General features: G+C 36.1%; 1 protein-coding gene across 1 annotated transcript; it reads right to left on the reverse strand.

Annotated features, from left to right (window-relative positions):
- Positions 1-336: 336 nt before the first annotated feature.
- LOC133311456 (OBERON-like protein) lies at positions 337-5,846 on the reverse strand. The gene is made up of 5 exons (XM_061512510.1): positions 5,831-5,846; positions 4,348-5,454; positions 1,245-1,377; positions 837-935; positions 337-741 (listed from the first exon to the last, which is right to left on the reverse strand). Exons 1-5 carry the CDS (start codon positions 5,844-5,846, stop codon positions 477-479), a joined length of 1,620 nt encoding a protein of 539 aa, XP_061368494.1. The 3' UTR covers positions 337-476.
- Between the last annotated feature and the right edge of the window lie 10,440 nt (positions 5,847-16,286).

Here is a 16,286-nt window from a genome sequence, read left to right on the forward strand (position 1 = left end):
AAATCTATGTTTGAGAGAAACTTTGCACCTGTTTTTTTTCACTTCCCCAGTTTTCTCAAAATACCACATCTCAAGTGGTATTCTGTAACAGTCATTCAAAATTCAACACAAAAGTCATTTTTCATCTATCCTATTTGCGTAGTATTTTTTGAAAAAACCTAAACCAAACGTGGTATTTTCCAATATCCACTTACACTTTTCCATCAATCCCAAAATAAACTTTCAACCAAACACTACCTTATAGCTTTTGTCTTCCTAAACTTTTTAATCTTGACGGCAATATTCACAAGATGAAAAGTGAATGAGAATTTATTTTTCTAACTCATAAAACATCAGAAAAATCATACTTAAACACTCTACACTCCTCCAATATTTATTTAGCTAGTCTTATGTTTCCTCTCCTTGATAAGTTCAGTTGTCGTGGGTATAGAACTCAAATACAAAATTTTAATTAACTGAAACTATGTATTAGAAATTCAGGACGGGCCAGAATACTCGTGTGAACATGAATTTGTCGTTCTATCAGTGCTTTTGTCAGAACTGTCAGGTAATAATGACCATGAGCATTTTGCCTCACTTATCTTCTCTTTGCCTCGGAATAGCTTATATGAGCTGTCGTGACGACAAGTGTGGTTTCCATAATAGGTTGTCCTGTGAAGTGGAGGATCCTCTTGAATTCTCTGCACCTGTTTTGTTGCTAGGCAACCTTGATCATATCTGTGAGTGCATCTGTAGTAGTTCCTGCAAATTGTGTTGACAAAACATACCCAATTAGGCTCATAAGAGATATTGAGAGATCAAGAAGAAACAGAGGAATCAATTAATATATAATACACCTTGGATATTTGGCATTCAGGATGTCTTTTTGACCATACGTCCTCCATTGATAACCATCTTCAGTTGAAACAGATTCCTTCTCCCATGATTGTGAAGTTCTGCTATCATGAATTACAGATTTTAGATAAGATAAACTTTATGATTAGTTCCCAAAACTCAAAACCAATCAGCACAGGATACAAAATTATTTTCACGGTGCAAGTTAAAACCATAAAAAAAAATAAAAATTAATGAACAAATAAATAACAGAAAGCCTAATTACAACATTGTCCTTCATTGCATGTGAATATATAATGAACAATAATTGAGGGGGTCCAATTGTACGCATATTTAGAGGACAAATAATAACGAAGTGTTAGGTTATCATATTAAAGAGGCATTCAATTCATGAGAACAGGGTTTTTAACCTTACAGCTCCATTGTATTCAATGTCAAAGAACGGGGTCTCAAAATTGTATCCACTCAACTCTGTCATATAAGGTCTATCTTCCCCAGATAATTTAGGTTTCTTCTCTCCAATGCTCCCATCTGCTTGAGATTCTAGCAAGTAAAATGCAATTCAACATATTAATACATAAAATACACACTCTTTTAATTTCCAGTTCAGTAAGCACAAGACAACAATAACTATTTCTTTGCAAGTGTGAAACATTTAAATATCATATAACAAGATTACCTGAATTAATCGTGTTAAGAGCTAAGTGCAGTATTGTTAGCTGGCCCCAATTAAAAGGCCTCCGTTATCAAGAATAAGAGTGGGAATAGGGGATTAGGACCCAATTCAGTTAATAATACTAACTGCCACACACACGGTTAATGGAATAACAATTATAATTAGCAATAAAAATAAACCAACAATGAGCTGAGTGCCAGCCTAGACAACGGTTGGAATGAGAATGAAACTATGACAGAGTTGAAACGCCCCAATTTAGGGTTTACACATTAGGGTTCAGTTTGCAAGCCCACAATGAACCTAATCTGATACCATATAAAAGGCTGAACCAGAAAATTTTTTAGGGGGAGGGAGGAATTGCAAGCTATACTTTTTTTTTTTTAAAGTGATGACAATTTAGATGACCAAGAAAAATAGAAATTATGCTCATAACTAAAGGCTTTTATAAGTTTTGAGGGAGCAATAACTAATTATATGACTTAAAAAATAATAGTGGTAAAATCAAAAGGCTTGTATAAACTTGAAACGGGCACCAAATGGTGATAGCTCAGTTAGTAGCAAGAAAGCTGAGTAAGTGAAAAGGAAAGAACATCGGTTCGATCCCCATATTCCACCCGCACTCCAGATTAGTCCCATAGCCACCTCAAAGAGTTGAAGCTTGTAGAGATACTAGGGGAAGCCAACTTATAACACCTCGTAGTTTTGAAACACTTAACTATAGTTAAAATAAGGATTAAAGGTAGAATTAGTGAAAATCCTGAGTTCTGGGTCTAAATACGTAAAAAAGGTAAAACGGTAAATTGACAAACATGTAACTCATGTAGTATTATTTTGGTTAAGTTTAGCATTGATGTATTTATTTATAGTTATATTTGGAGAATTGTACTTAAAGCATTATGGATCTTGTGTAATTATAAAGTATGTATGTGATGGAAGGGCAATAGGCCTATTCTAGGTTATGATTTATATGCCAATTGTTATGAATGCATGAAATTGAATCAAGTGATTGAAATGAGTTTAAGTTATAAGTCATGTTAAGCCATTGATAATAAAGTGAATGATAATGATGTAAAATATTGTGGGTTGTAAGAGCGTCAAGGTTTGTTGGTCCTTGTGTGCCACCCTTGTCTATTATTAGGTACCATTTGATGCTTACAACACACTTTGGTCAAAGTGGGATAAGTTAAATAAACAAGGAGATGCTGTCGAAATTTATAATAAATGAGAATTTTTTGGGTCAACTTTGGGAGGGAATATCTTCCTCCATAGAGTTGTATAGATGTCAGATATGTTGTGTTAAAATTTGGTACCATTTAGAGTTGTATAGCTCCCTGTAGAACGAAAAGAACACAGACTGCCCAAAGAGGTCCAGTGCAGGGGTTGTTCGGGTCTGTGACTTCCAGAGATTGTTTCTCCCTCAATTATTACTCAAATTAGGCTCATGATACATCAAATTAAAGCTCAAGGTGTCTAGTATTCAGTATAAAAATTTGAGAGCAATTGGTTTAGTAAATTGTCAAAAATCGTAGAAATGGTGAGGGAGATTTGGTGCTCTGTTTTGGGTTGGCAGACAGTTTTAATTGTCCAACTTCAAACGGTTATAACCGGAGCTAAAGAACTCCAATTGAGGCGTGTGATACCTTGTTGGAAAGGAAATTGAGCTAGTTTAACATACTAAAAGATGAGAAATTAATGATAAGTAGGTTGCGCACAGTGACTAGAAAACAGAGGCATGTCCAGTTATAGGAAAACTGTAAAAGTGAGAATTATGTTAAGTGGGTTTATAGAAACCCCTTAATAACTTAAAATAAGTAATGTATGATAGTTAAGCATGTATTTCCTTCTCGACGGGTGTGAGTGCAAATGACGTGCCAGTCTTTGTTTAGCCATGCCGGTATCCAAGTCAACAAGTGAGACTCACAGGTTGCATCTCCATTACCGGAGAGCAGAGCAACTGCACATGCTGAGTCACTTTCCAGAACACTTGTTTCCAGCCTTGATGCCATGCGCATTCTAAACCTTTTAGGATACTCCAAAATTCAGCCACGAGAGGTAAACAAGTACCTATGTTATATGTAAACCCCCCAGCCAACCACCAGATGAGTTGCGTAGTAGTCCACCACAAGCAGCTTGACCAGGACATCCCTTAGCTGCTCTGTCACAACTCTCCTACCTTATCGGACTTCCAAGAAGAATCAATTCTAAATTGACAAATGGAATTATAAAATTATGAAACATAAGTTTTTTGGAATTGGATCAAGAATCCCAATTTTTTGAATACGAGTAAAGTATCCAGGGATAAATATATTGAAAGTTGATTTCTTTTCTAATCGTAACTAAATCTTCCATTTTTAATTTTTTTGTATAGTAGAGATTGAAGCAAAATAGCTATTAAGCGATTCTTTTAGTTTACTAGAAACATCGACATATTTTTATTTAGGTCGACGAAATTTTTTTCTTTTCCTAAAGATTCTCTCAAATAGAAGTAGCTTAAGTGGTACACATATTTCCAAAAAAAAGCTTAAGTGGTACACATGATGCTTCCCATTGGTACTTAGCCTCTAGGTACTGGGTTCGAATCATGTGGGATGTGAAAGAATTCCATTTGGGAGGAGGAGATAGTCGTTTGGAACTTGAGTTGGGCTGTACTACCATAAAAAAGCCCAGTGCTTGCTGTGACAGTTAAAGGGCGCCTTATTATATCCTCGTATCAGCATTGTCATACTTTTCGATCTGATCAAATTCAATAAATAGTGGCGGAAACATAAAAATGAAAAGCATGATATTGCCTTATTATATAACAGGCAGAAATTGCAGAAAAAGCAGAGTTCTAGTACCTTGGAAAAACATCAATATAGCCCTGGAAGCAGCTTTTGATTCCATTTTTTCACTTTTCAATTTTTCCCTGAGATCATCACACTTCCAAAATAGTTTCCTTGCTCTTGGGTCTTTACTACCATGAAAGATCCTACTAACATAATCAAGTTCCCTCATTAAGGCCTCTCCATCCCATGATGGTGCACAGTTTAGGAAGACATCTTTAACCCAACCCCACAGTTCTGAAGTCCTCTTGCATGCTGGACACCTAGAAACCATTTCACTTGGTCCTTCTTCGCTTTCCAAAGAAGGGCCCATGCAAATGAGTTGCTCACGGATTATGGCACAATCTGTGTGAGTCCAGTGAGAACACCAATCACTTCCAATCCAGCGGCATGTATTCACTTCAAAGTCAAACTTGCTGCAGATTACAGACATGCAAAGATTGCAGAAACCATTACTGTTTGTGCATATTTCACAGGTACAATCATCAGCTGGAAGCTGGTTTTGACATGCTATGTTTCTGCATCTCTTATACCCAAAGATCTCAATCAGGGAAGTCTGTGATAAACTGGTGCTAGGATGCAAAAATCCCTGAATTCCAGTAATCATTGCAACAAGGATTTCAAGCTGCACACGATGTGCTCTAATCAGTGTCTTGGCAGTTAAATCAAGTCTTCTCTGAACAAGATTCCGCAAAAGAAAAAATTCCTCTCTATAATGTGAAACATTTCCACGCTCAAGGATAACTCGAAGTCCATTCTTCAGCTCTTCCAGAAATCCCTCAGGTACACGATGTATTTTTTCACAGATTATATCAACACTTTCTCTTGCAATGTCCTGAAGAGTAATTTTGTCCACACTAGAAACATGGCGAATAACTGACTGCTCAAGGCAATTAGTCTCAGCTTTCCCATTCTCCATCTTTTTTGCTGCAGTTGCATCAGTTGTAGGCCAAGTTTCTTGAGAACTGGCACTTTTGGTGGGAGATTCACGGAGATTGTCAGAGTTTGATCTAGGTTCATCAGGAGAGAGGCGAGGATCTGAAGAAACTAGAGATAGCGATGTTTGCAGAGGGAGCATTTCTAGAGAAGACTCCTGGTTGATGTTAGACACAGATGATGTATCTGTCAATAGTTTTACTCATCACTACAAATAAGTTATCATTTAAATGATGAAGGCTAACTGTAGTTACAAAAAGAGGAGGAACTCAAAAGAAAATTCATAAAGCTAACAATCCATCCATGTCAAATGACAACCTGAGATAAAAAGCTTCTTCTCTAGTTTGATTGCTAACGAACATGAATATATGAACTACAAAATCAATCATTTACTTAAGAATTAGAACTGAATTGTACTCAAATCTAATCTTTACAATTTTCTATTGAAATGCATTCCTTATTCCAGGTATTTGTTAAATATTTCCTACATTTTCAATTAAATCAGTGCTCCGTTTATTTTCTAATCAGAACTGCAATAACATCAATTCCCTTCTATGCAAACCAGTCCAGTCACCCATCGGCAATTGCAGTACAAATAACAAAGGCTTCAGCCCATTAAGCGCCTATGTTTGGAAATAGATTAAATTACGAAGTTACCAAAATAATAATAATAATAAAACAATTATTTTTCCAAAATAAGTAAATCCAAAAACACACTAAGAGTTACTACGATCCAAATGACTTTACTTTTGTTTAAGGTACTCCCGTGGTTTGCACCAAATGTATTTACTTTTGTTTTTATTCCAAACTGGAGTATATTCCCGGAAAAAGAGAACGAATATAGAGCAATGGTAAAAGCTATTTTTTTTGCTACCGAAGGATCATGAGTTGAAATCCGAGAAATAATATCTATGCAAATATGTAAAGATAAACTTGTATATAAGTAGTGTCTTGACGGGACATTTCAGGATTCCCAATTTAATCCGATTCAGACTTATATCGACCTTTATTTGGTAGCAACATTCCCAATACCATTTTTCTCCATTCCCATGACTAGATATCTTAATTAACTCATTGCAGGATTTAATTGCTTTCTCCAATTCCACACAAATCTTCAACATACAAGAAAACCAAACTGCTATGGATAGCTTATATTAGCTTCCGTTTAACGGTTTGCAACTAATAATATTGAGAGAAAAAAAATACAAAAAAAGAAAGTTCTAAAATGGCAGAAGCTCAATCATGAACCAAAACGGCAGATCGAATGATAAAAGAAGCAACAGCAGAACACAAAGATAGATCCAACACAACAGCAACCTGAACAACGTTGATAACAATGCTTTGACCTTCGAAAGGGTAAAACTGAAGAGAAGGACAAAATGCAAAGAATACAATGAAGCCGTGTTTTTCAACGCCGTGGGTGACCGGTTCAGCCGGTTGACCAATAACACGTCACCAACCAGATTCTTGGTACAGTGGTTCACTTAAGAGTTAAGTCCTAGACTGGTTGACCAATTCTTCGATTATATGAAAGTCTCCCTGTTTGTCTTCTTTCCATATCCACCATCTTTCCTCATTAAATATCATATTTTTATTAATAATAATATTCCCATACATGGGATTGTAGATCCGGTAAGCTTTAGAGCTACTTGAATAATCAACAAAGATATATTTTATGGCTTTTCCATTCAATTTGCTGCAAATTTGTAAGTCAAATAAGATTAACGTTTCTTATATTATAGAAAATTATTTAATCTTTTACACACATAAAAGTTTATATGGGCCCATGTTATTTTGTTTTTTTGTTTTTTCTTTTTCTTTTTATTTACATAATTTCACAAGAATCTCGTATATTTATATGTACATAAAATAAAATTATCTCATACGAGAAATAATAATAATATATAAGCGACACACAGAACGTAAATAACGACCCGTATAAGCAGTTTCTTAGGTTGATTGAAATTTTTTTTCTTTTCACCCGATGATTTTTTAAATAGTTTGGTAACAGAAAACGAATCTTATTCTGGAAACACTGAAGCTATTATGTTGCTTTCTTTCTGTTTCTTGAAATGTAATATAAATGTTACTCAGTTTGTCCTTTAGGTTTTTTTTTTTTTTTTTTGGTCATCGCGAATGAGCTTGTAGCTCAATTTGGATGATGATGATGTTGAAGGTTCAATCTCCATTAAGCCACCTATTGCTCTCCGCTATCCATGTGCTTACACCCTCCTATGTAACCAAAAGGAAAAAAAAAAAAAAAAGTGTCCCATTTCATCTCTCCAAAGTTGTAGAAATACTAAGTATAGTTGTGTTGTAAATAGTAATTATGTAGTCATTTATTAGTAATTATGTAGTCATTTATTTGTATTAAATAGTAATTATGTAGTCATTTATTTGTATTTATTTAGTCCGTTACTTGTATATTGGGCCAAGCCCATTAGGTCAAAATTAAGTCAAGAAGTCTCTATAAATAGAGACCCCTATGTACAGATTCAAATACGATTCAATAATATTTCAAATACCCTTTTATTTCAAGTTGGTATCAGAGCTCTCGATCCTGAGGGCTCTGCTTCCGCTCCTATTGTCTTTAGAACAAGAACCTTTTATTCTTTTTGTCTCTCGCTGCCATCAGCCGCCACCGGATTTTTTTTTTCCGGGGACCTCTTGGACCGAGAAGATCTCTGTTATACTGGATCTCTATTACTGTTCATCGTCTCCATTATTCTTCATCACAAGACAGCCAATCTCACCGGCGCGTGGCGGCACGTGAGATCATATTTCCGGATCGGACCACCGCAATCTTGATCGTCCCTTCATCCTCTTTCTGGATCTGTGCTCCTCTCTTTGATCGGACATCGTTTGGTATTTATTTGTGATTTTTTGGCTTCTTGGAGCTTTTCTTTGACCATTTTCTGTGCAGTATGGCCTCTTCTCAAAGGAGTTCTTTTTCAAAATTTTATGATGGTACCTCTTCTAGACCTAAGAGAGATGATCGATGGTGTTCTTATTGTAAAAGAACAGGTCATATCAAGGATTTATGCTTTCGCCTTTATGGAAAGCAATCTGTCTTAGAAAAGATGGCAAAGTTGCGTGGTCAAGCGCATTTTACTTCCTCTGAAATAACTCCTACACCTAATAAGACCCAACCTGCATTTCGTCCAAATGAGTTGGAACGGCTCCGAACCATTCTTGATTCTATGAGTAAGCCATCTGACACTAGTGCTTTGACTATGACTGGTACGAGCTCCAAAACTTATTCTTTCCTTTCTTCATGTAATGATTTTAAACATTCTTGGGTTGTTGATTCTGGTGCTACTGATCATATGGCTTGTTGTGCTGACTCTTTTACCTCTTATCATCCTACCATTGGAACTCATACAATAGCCGTAGCTGATGGCTCTCATACATCAGTTGCGGGATCTGGTGACATAAACTTACAGCAGTCCTTACATCTTAAGGATGTTCTTCATGTTCCTAAACTCTCCACGAATCTTCTTTCTATTCATAAAATTACAAAAGATCTGAATTGTACTGTAACCTTTTATCCTACCCATTGTGTTTTTCAGGATCTCGCCACGGGGAAGACGATTGGTAGTGCTAAAGAGCAAGGTGGGCTGTACTATCTGGTGTCACAATCTCCTGCAAATAAAGTAACAAATCACATCTTGATGTCTCATGGTCAATCAACTGCTGATTCTTTGATTTGGCTTCATCATAAGCGCTTAGGTCATCCTCCATTTAGTTTACTCAAATCTTTATTTCCGTCATTGTTTTTGTCTAAATCTGTTGAGTCTTTTCATTGTGATGTTTGTGAATTTGCTAAGCATCATCGTGTGTCTTTTCCTTCTAGTATTACTAAGAGTGTTGAACCTTTTGATCTTATTCATTCTGATGTTTGGGGTCCCTCTAAAGTCCCTCATGGTTCTGGAAATAGATGGTTTGTTTCTTTTAATGATGATTGCACTCGTGTAACTTGGGTGTACTTAATGCGTGAAAAGTCTGAGGTACCACAACTGTTCTTTCAATTTTATAAAATGATTGAGACCCAGTTTGGTAAAAAACTCAAGAGACTAAGAACAGATAATGTTACTGAATATGTTAATCATAGCTTTGCCTAATTTATAAGAAATAATGGTATGATTCATGAACTTACTTGTGTTGACACCCCCCAACAGAATGGGGTTGCTGAAAGAAAGAATCGTCACCTTCTTGAAGTGGCTCGTGCATTAATGTTTCAGTGTACCCAAATACTATTGGGGAGATGCTATTCTTACTGCAGCATTCTTGATCAACCGTTTACCCACTCGGGTACTTGACCATGTAAGTCCTATTCACTCTATGACTTCTTTTTTCCCTTCTATTCCAACTATGATGAGTCTTCCTCCACGAGTGTTTAGGTGTGTTTCTTTTGTTCATGTTCATAAACATCATCGCAGTAAGTTGGACCCTAGGGCTATTAAATGTGTTTTTCTTGGTTATGTTCCTGATAAGAAGGGCTACAAGTGCTATCACCCTAGTAGTAGAAATTTTTTTGTTTCTATGGATGTTACATTTCAGGAATCTAAGTCCTTTTTCCAAGGTCCTCATCTTCAGGGGGAGAATCCTTCACCAGAAATCTCATCACCTCCCTTCTTTGAGTTTGAATCATCAGTGTCTACTCCTTTACCTATGTCAGTGTATCCTCCACCTGGTCCTGTTCCTCCTGTGTCTGTTCCTCCTGTGTCTGATCCTCTTGTGAGTAATCCTCATGTGACTGATTCTCCTGTGATTGATACATCAAGTACACCAGAGATACAAAAGATTATGACACCTGAAAGAAGGAAACATCCCACATTGTCTCAGCAACAACCTCAATCGTCTGAACCACTGGTAAGTCCTGAATCTCATATTTCTGATCATGATGTTAATACTTCTGATGACTTACCGATTACTACTGATTCTGATGATTTACCCATTGCTCTTAGAAAAGGAAAAAGAGCTTGTCCCAAGAAATCTTGTCCCTCTTGTACTCAATACCCTATCTCCCAGTTTGTTTCCTCTGCTAATCTTTCTGTGCAGCACAAAAGCTTTGTTTCAGCACTAGACTCTATTGCAATCCCAAAATCAGTACATGAAGCCTTGAAAGATAGGAATTGGGCTCAAGCCATGCAAGAGGAGATGAATGCATTGGAGAAAAATAAAACATGGGAGTTTATTGATAGACCTACTGGAAAGAAAGCAGTAGGATGCAGATGGGTTTATGCCCTGAAATATAATTCTGATGGAACTCTTGAGAGATACAAAGCTCGATTAGTTGCCAAAGGTTACTCTCAAACCTATGGCATTGATTACGAAGAAACATTTGCTCCAGTTGCAAAGATGAATACGGTGAGAGTTTTGTTATCCCTTGCTGCCCATTACAATTGGGATATAAACCAATTTGATGTGAAGAATGTTTTCCTCAATGGTGAGTTAGAAGAAGAAGTCTACATGGAAATTCCTCCTGGTTTTGATTCTGTGAAGGGAGAAAATAAAGTTTGTAAATTAAAAAAGGCCTTGTATGGATTGAAGCAGTCACCTCGTGCCTGGTTTGGAAAGTTTACTAAGGTTATAATGACCTTAGGATATAAACGAAGTCAAGGAGATCACACTCTTTTTTTCAAGCACTCCCAAAATGGGAAGCTTACTGTGCTCCTTGTATATGTTGATGATATTATTATCACAGGTGATGATTTTGTGGAGAGACAGATTCTGCAAACACGGCTTGCCTCTGAGTTTGAAGTCAAAGACTAGCTCATTCGAGCAAAGGAATCTTTATCAGCCAGAGGAAATATGTTCTTGATCTTCTCAAAGAAGCAGGAAAGCTCGGGTGTAAACCCTCTAATACTCCTATTGAGCAGAATCACAAGATGGGCTGTGAAGAGGAGAATCCTCCAGTTGATAAAGGACAATATCAACGGCTAGTTGAAAAATTGATATATTTGGCCCATACTAGACCAGACTTAGCTTATGCTGTTAGTGTTGTCAGTTAGTTTATGCACGATCCAAAGGAGAAACATATGCAGGCAGTAGAGAGAATTCTTCAGTATCTGAAAGGTACTCCTGGTAAAGGGTTGTTATTCCGACGTGATGGCAATCTATCTTTAGAAGTCTACACAGATGCTGATTATGCTGGATCCGTGACTGACCGTCGTTCTACCACTGGTTATTGCATGTTTCTTTGTGGTAACTTGGTGACATGGAGAAGTAAGAAACAAGATGTGGTCGCCAGATCAAGTGCAGAAGCTGAATTTCGAGCTATGGCTCAAGGCATTTGTGAGTTACTGTGGCTGAAAATTGTACTTGATGATCTAAAAATAAAATGTGAGGGACCTATGAAGCTGCTATGTGATAATAAGTGCGCTATTTGTATAGCTCATAATCCAGTTCAACATGATCGGACTAAACATATTGAGGTCGACCGCCATTTCATCAAAGAGAAACTTGATAGCGGGTTGATTACCACTCCATACATTCCCACTGGGCATCAATTAGCTGATCTATTGACAAAGGGGCTTCCTTCAGATAGATTTCAAGAACTTGCTAGCAAGCTGGGAATGATAAATATCTATTCCTCAGCTTGAGGGGGAGTGTTGTAAATAGTAATTATGTAGTCATTTATTAGTAATTATGTAGTCATTTATTTGTATTAAATATTAATTATGTAGTCATTTATTTGTATTTATTTAGTCCGTTACTTGTATATTGGGCCAAGCCCATTAGGTCAAAATTAGGTCAAGAAGTCTCTATAAATAGAGACCTCTATGTACAGATTCAAATACGATTCAATAATATTTCAAATACCCTTTTATTTCAAGTAGTTGAATTTTGGGGTGCTTTTTTGCAAAGTCATGTAATAAAGGGAATTAATTTTTCTGAATCTATTTATCAATTTCTCATGGTATAGTTTCTCAGATACTGAAGTAAAATTTCCCTAATTCTACTAGAACATGCAATAACTTGACTGATGTATGTGTTCTGGACTAATAAATTGCAGGTGAAGAACATGCAATAGATAATATTATTACAATGTACCACTATCAAAGGCACTGCAGCTTTAGTTCTCACGTGACTCATTCTACTAGAACTATTTTCTGTTGTATAGTTGAGATTCTGTTAGAATTAGTTACTTTTCTGTTACAAAGTTAGTTCTTACTTCACTGTATTAACCTTTGTATATAAGATGGTGCCATGTGTTAGGAAATTATATTTTCTAATAATTATTGTGGGTCACATATTATATTAATAATTATATTGTGCTATTTATATATATTGGATAAATTAAAGTGATCAGTTAAATATTCTCAAATAGATTCCTAAGTGAGTATGGGCTGAATGAGTGGATACCGGTGTTGGGCCAACTAGGTATAATGGGAGCTTATTGGCCCAACAATAAAGATAAAAACACTAAAGGGTTATGGTCCCCAAAACGTCAAATTGCACAACCCTAGTTTCTCTTCCCCATCAAGAGAGATACGACACACTAAGAAATTCGGTTTTAGGGTGATTTGACTGAGGAAGACTACAAACCCTAAGAGACAAGATCAAAGTTATTCCGCTGCAATGGAGACAGGTATGCCTCCACCTTTATGTTCTTATTTCTTTATGATTTGGTATGATGGATCTTGGCTTGTAGGTGATAGTTATCACTAAAAGGTTTAGAGGAATTAAAAATTCCAACAATTGGTATCAGAGCCATTATCATATTGAATCATGAGGGAACTAAGTTTTGTGATTTTTATATATCATGAATTGTGAAAAGTTTTTTTTATTGTCTTTTGGCATAAATTTTACTGTTTTTTGAATGTGGGTTCCATCTCATGTATTTTGTATTAGCTATATAGTGTTATTTTTGTTCCCTGACGGTAATTTTTGGTTTTGGAACAAAAGTTAAAATCTTTTGAAAATCTAGAATTCGCAGTTTAATAAGGGTTTATTATTTAAACTTTTGAGTCTTCTTAAAGATGGAATGTTTGGAAAAATTTTGGCTTTATAATTAAGGTTTGTTGTTTGAATTGCAAATTTAAATGAACATTTAATTCTCATAGAATGTTTTGGACTTATAGTTTGAAAGAAATCGAATGTTTAAGGTATTTGGTTTTGGGATTTTTTTTTTCTTAGATTTGATATTCTTTGTCAAAAGCCAAATTTAAATTTTTGGATATTGTGCATCATTTTCAAGCTTTCATTTGAAAAGGCTTACATGTGCGTCGATTGTGCATTAATTTTTAAGCCTTATAATGAAAAGGTATTTATTGTTATTGATATAATGATACAATATGTATATATATATATATATATATATATATACATTGAGAATTGATAAAGAATAATTTTCTTTATTGTTGTTATTTTATTTTTATATGTGTTTATTATCCCTAAAGGTTTCTATTTGAAATTGAATATGATAGATTTGTTAGCCGCCAAAGTGGCCAAATTTAAAAAGGTTAATTTGATTTCAAATAGGTTGGTCATATAAATATATTTTATTTATGCAAATAATAATCGGCCCACAGGAAGGTTATTGTTTAGCCGAATAACATATGTTGTGTGATCATGTGTGTGTTTATTGCTTATGCGGATAGTGATCGGCCCACAGGAAGGTTATTATTTGGCCAAGTAACAAACATACCTGTGGTAATAAATATGTGACAATTATCAAGAATTCTCCATGTAATTCATAGTCGGCCCACAGGAAGGCTATGATTTGACAGGACTTATTGTCAATGTTTGATTACTACATTAAGAGTACCACTTACAAGTTGATATTTTTGTCCACAGACTAAATATTAATGTTGTGCTAGGTATCTTATAATAAACTCATTTTACTTCGGATTATTTGTCTATATCGTGTATGAATATATATGATATGACATGTTATTAGTATGTTATCTTTTTTGGTTCTCTGTATAGTTTCTGCTACCGCTGCCAATTATGTTGCTCAAATGAATATGCTTCCAATGCTTAATCGGGCAAATTTCAAGCTGTGGAAAGAGAATATGGAAATTGTTTTCGGCCTGCATGGATATCGACAATGCGTTAAGGACTGAGAAACCCACTTCCACTCAGGAAAATCCAAACACGGATAAAAATGAGAAGTGGGAACGCTCAAATCGCATGTGTCTGATGATCATGAAACATTGTGTTCCGGAGGCGTTTAGGGGCTCGATTGTTGAGACTACTGATGCCAAGTTGTTTCTGAAGGAACTCGAGCAATACTTTGCTCGAAATGAAAAGGCTGAAATTGGTCAAACCTTATCCAAACTCATAAACATGAGGTATAAAGGAAAGGGAAACATAAGGGAGTACATTATGGAAATGTCTAATCTTGCTGGAAAACTAAAGGCATTAAAGTTAGAGCTGCCCTCTGAGTTGCTCATGTACTTAGTTATTATCTCTTTTCTTGCACAATACGGTCAATTTGTGATGAGTTATAACACTCAAAAGGAAAAATAGACTCTTAATGAGCTCATTTCTCACTGCGTGCAAGAGGAAGAGAGGTTACAACGAGAGAAGACTGATAGTGCTCACTTGGCATCAGCCTCTCAAGACAAGAAAAGAAAGAGAGCTAAGGATAATGCGGATGCTTTGCCAAAGAAGCAAAAGAAGCAGGACCAGGAATTCACCTGCTTCTTTTGTAAGAAATCTGGACACATGAAGAAAGAGTGTTCCAAATACAAGGCATGGCGCGAAAAGAAGGGTATGACTTTCACTTTAGTTTGTTGGTACTGGTTCTGTGGCACAAGCGTTTAGGTCATATCTCTAAACAGAGAAATCAGAGGCTTGTGACTAATGGAATTCTTGAACCCCTTGATCTGGATGATTTTGAGGTGTGCATTGAATGCATAAAGGGGAAACAGACAAACATAAGGAAAATAGGTTCCAACAGAGCTTCAGACGTCTTAGAATTGATTCATACGGATATTTGTGGACCATTTCCTATAGCCTCTTGGAATGGTCAACAATACTTTATCACATTCATAGACGATTATTCAAGATTTGGATACCTATATTTGATTAGAGAGAAGTCACAATCATTGGATGTGTTCAAAGAATTTAAAGCTGAAGTTGAACTTCAGTTAGGCAAGAAAATTAAGGTCATTAGATCTGATCGTGGTGGTGAATACTATGGTAAATCTGATGGATCAGGTGAACAACGTCCAGGGCCCTTTGCGATCTTCCTAAAGGAGTGTGGAATCGTCCCGCAATACACAATGCCAGGTAAACCTAGCATGAATGGTGTTGCGGAAAGGCGAAACCGGACTCTTAAAGACATGGTGAGGAGTATGCTTAGTCATTCTTCATTGCCAGAATCACTTTGGGGAGAAGCACTAAAAACTGCAGTTTATATCCTTAATAGGGTTCCCAGCAAAGCAGTGGCAAAAACCCCTTATGAGCTATGGAATGGAAAGAAACCTAGCATAAGGCATTTACACATTTGGGGTTGTCCAGCAGAAGCGAAGCCTTATAGACCAAATGAAAGAAAGTTGGACTCAAGAACAATCAGCTACTATTTTGTTGGATATGTTGAACGCTCTCGGGGCTTTAAGTTTTATAATCCCACTACAAGATCCTTTTTTTGAGACGGGAAATGTCAGATTCCTTGAGGATGTTGAGTTCGAGGGGAAGATAAAATAAGGAATGTTGTCTTTGATGAGGAAGAAAATTATATTTCTCTTCCTAATATTGTCATCATTCAAGATGCAATTAAGGAACAAACAATTAATGATCAGGTCCCTGTTCACGACATTGTTATGGAACAGGCTTTGGTCCCTAACATTGCTTTGGGTCAAGACAATAATGAACCACCCCCTATGCCACCTATAGAACAAACTCAAGAAGTGCCATTAAGGAGATCCACTAGAGAAAGGAGAAATGCAATTCCGGATGATTATATTGTGTTTCTTCAAGAGCATGAAAATATTTTAAGCTTGAAGGAAGATGATCCAATCAACTTCCAACAAGTCTTAGAAAGCTCTAATGCTCATAAATGGATT

The sequence above is a fragment of the Gastrolobium bilobum genome, unplaced genomic scaffold (genome assembly GCF_033153095.1).
Source record: "Gastrolobium bilobum isolate Gb01-03AN ecotype WA unplaced genomic scaffold, APGP_CSIRO_Gbil_v1 utg66394, whole genome shotgun sequence".
NCBI classification, from domain to species: domain Eukaryota; kingdom Viridiplantae; phylum Streptophyta; class Magnoliopsida; order Fabales; family Fabaceae; genus Gastrolobium; species Gastrolobium bilobum.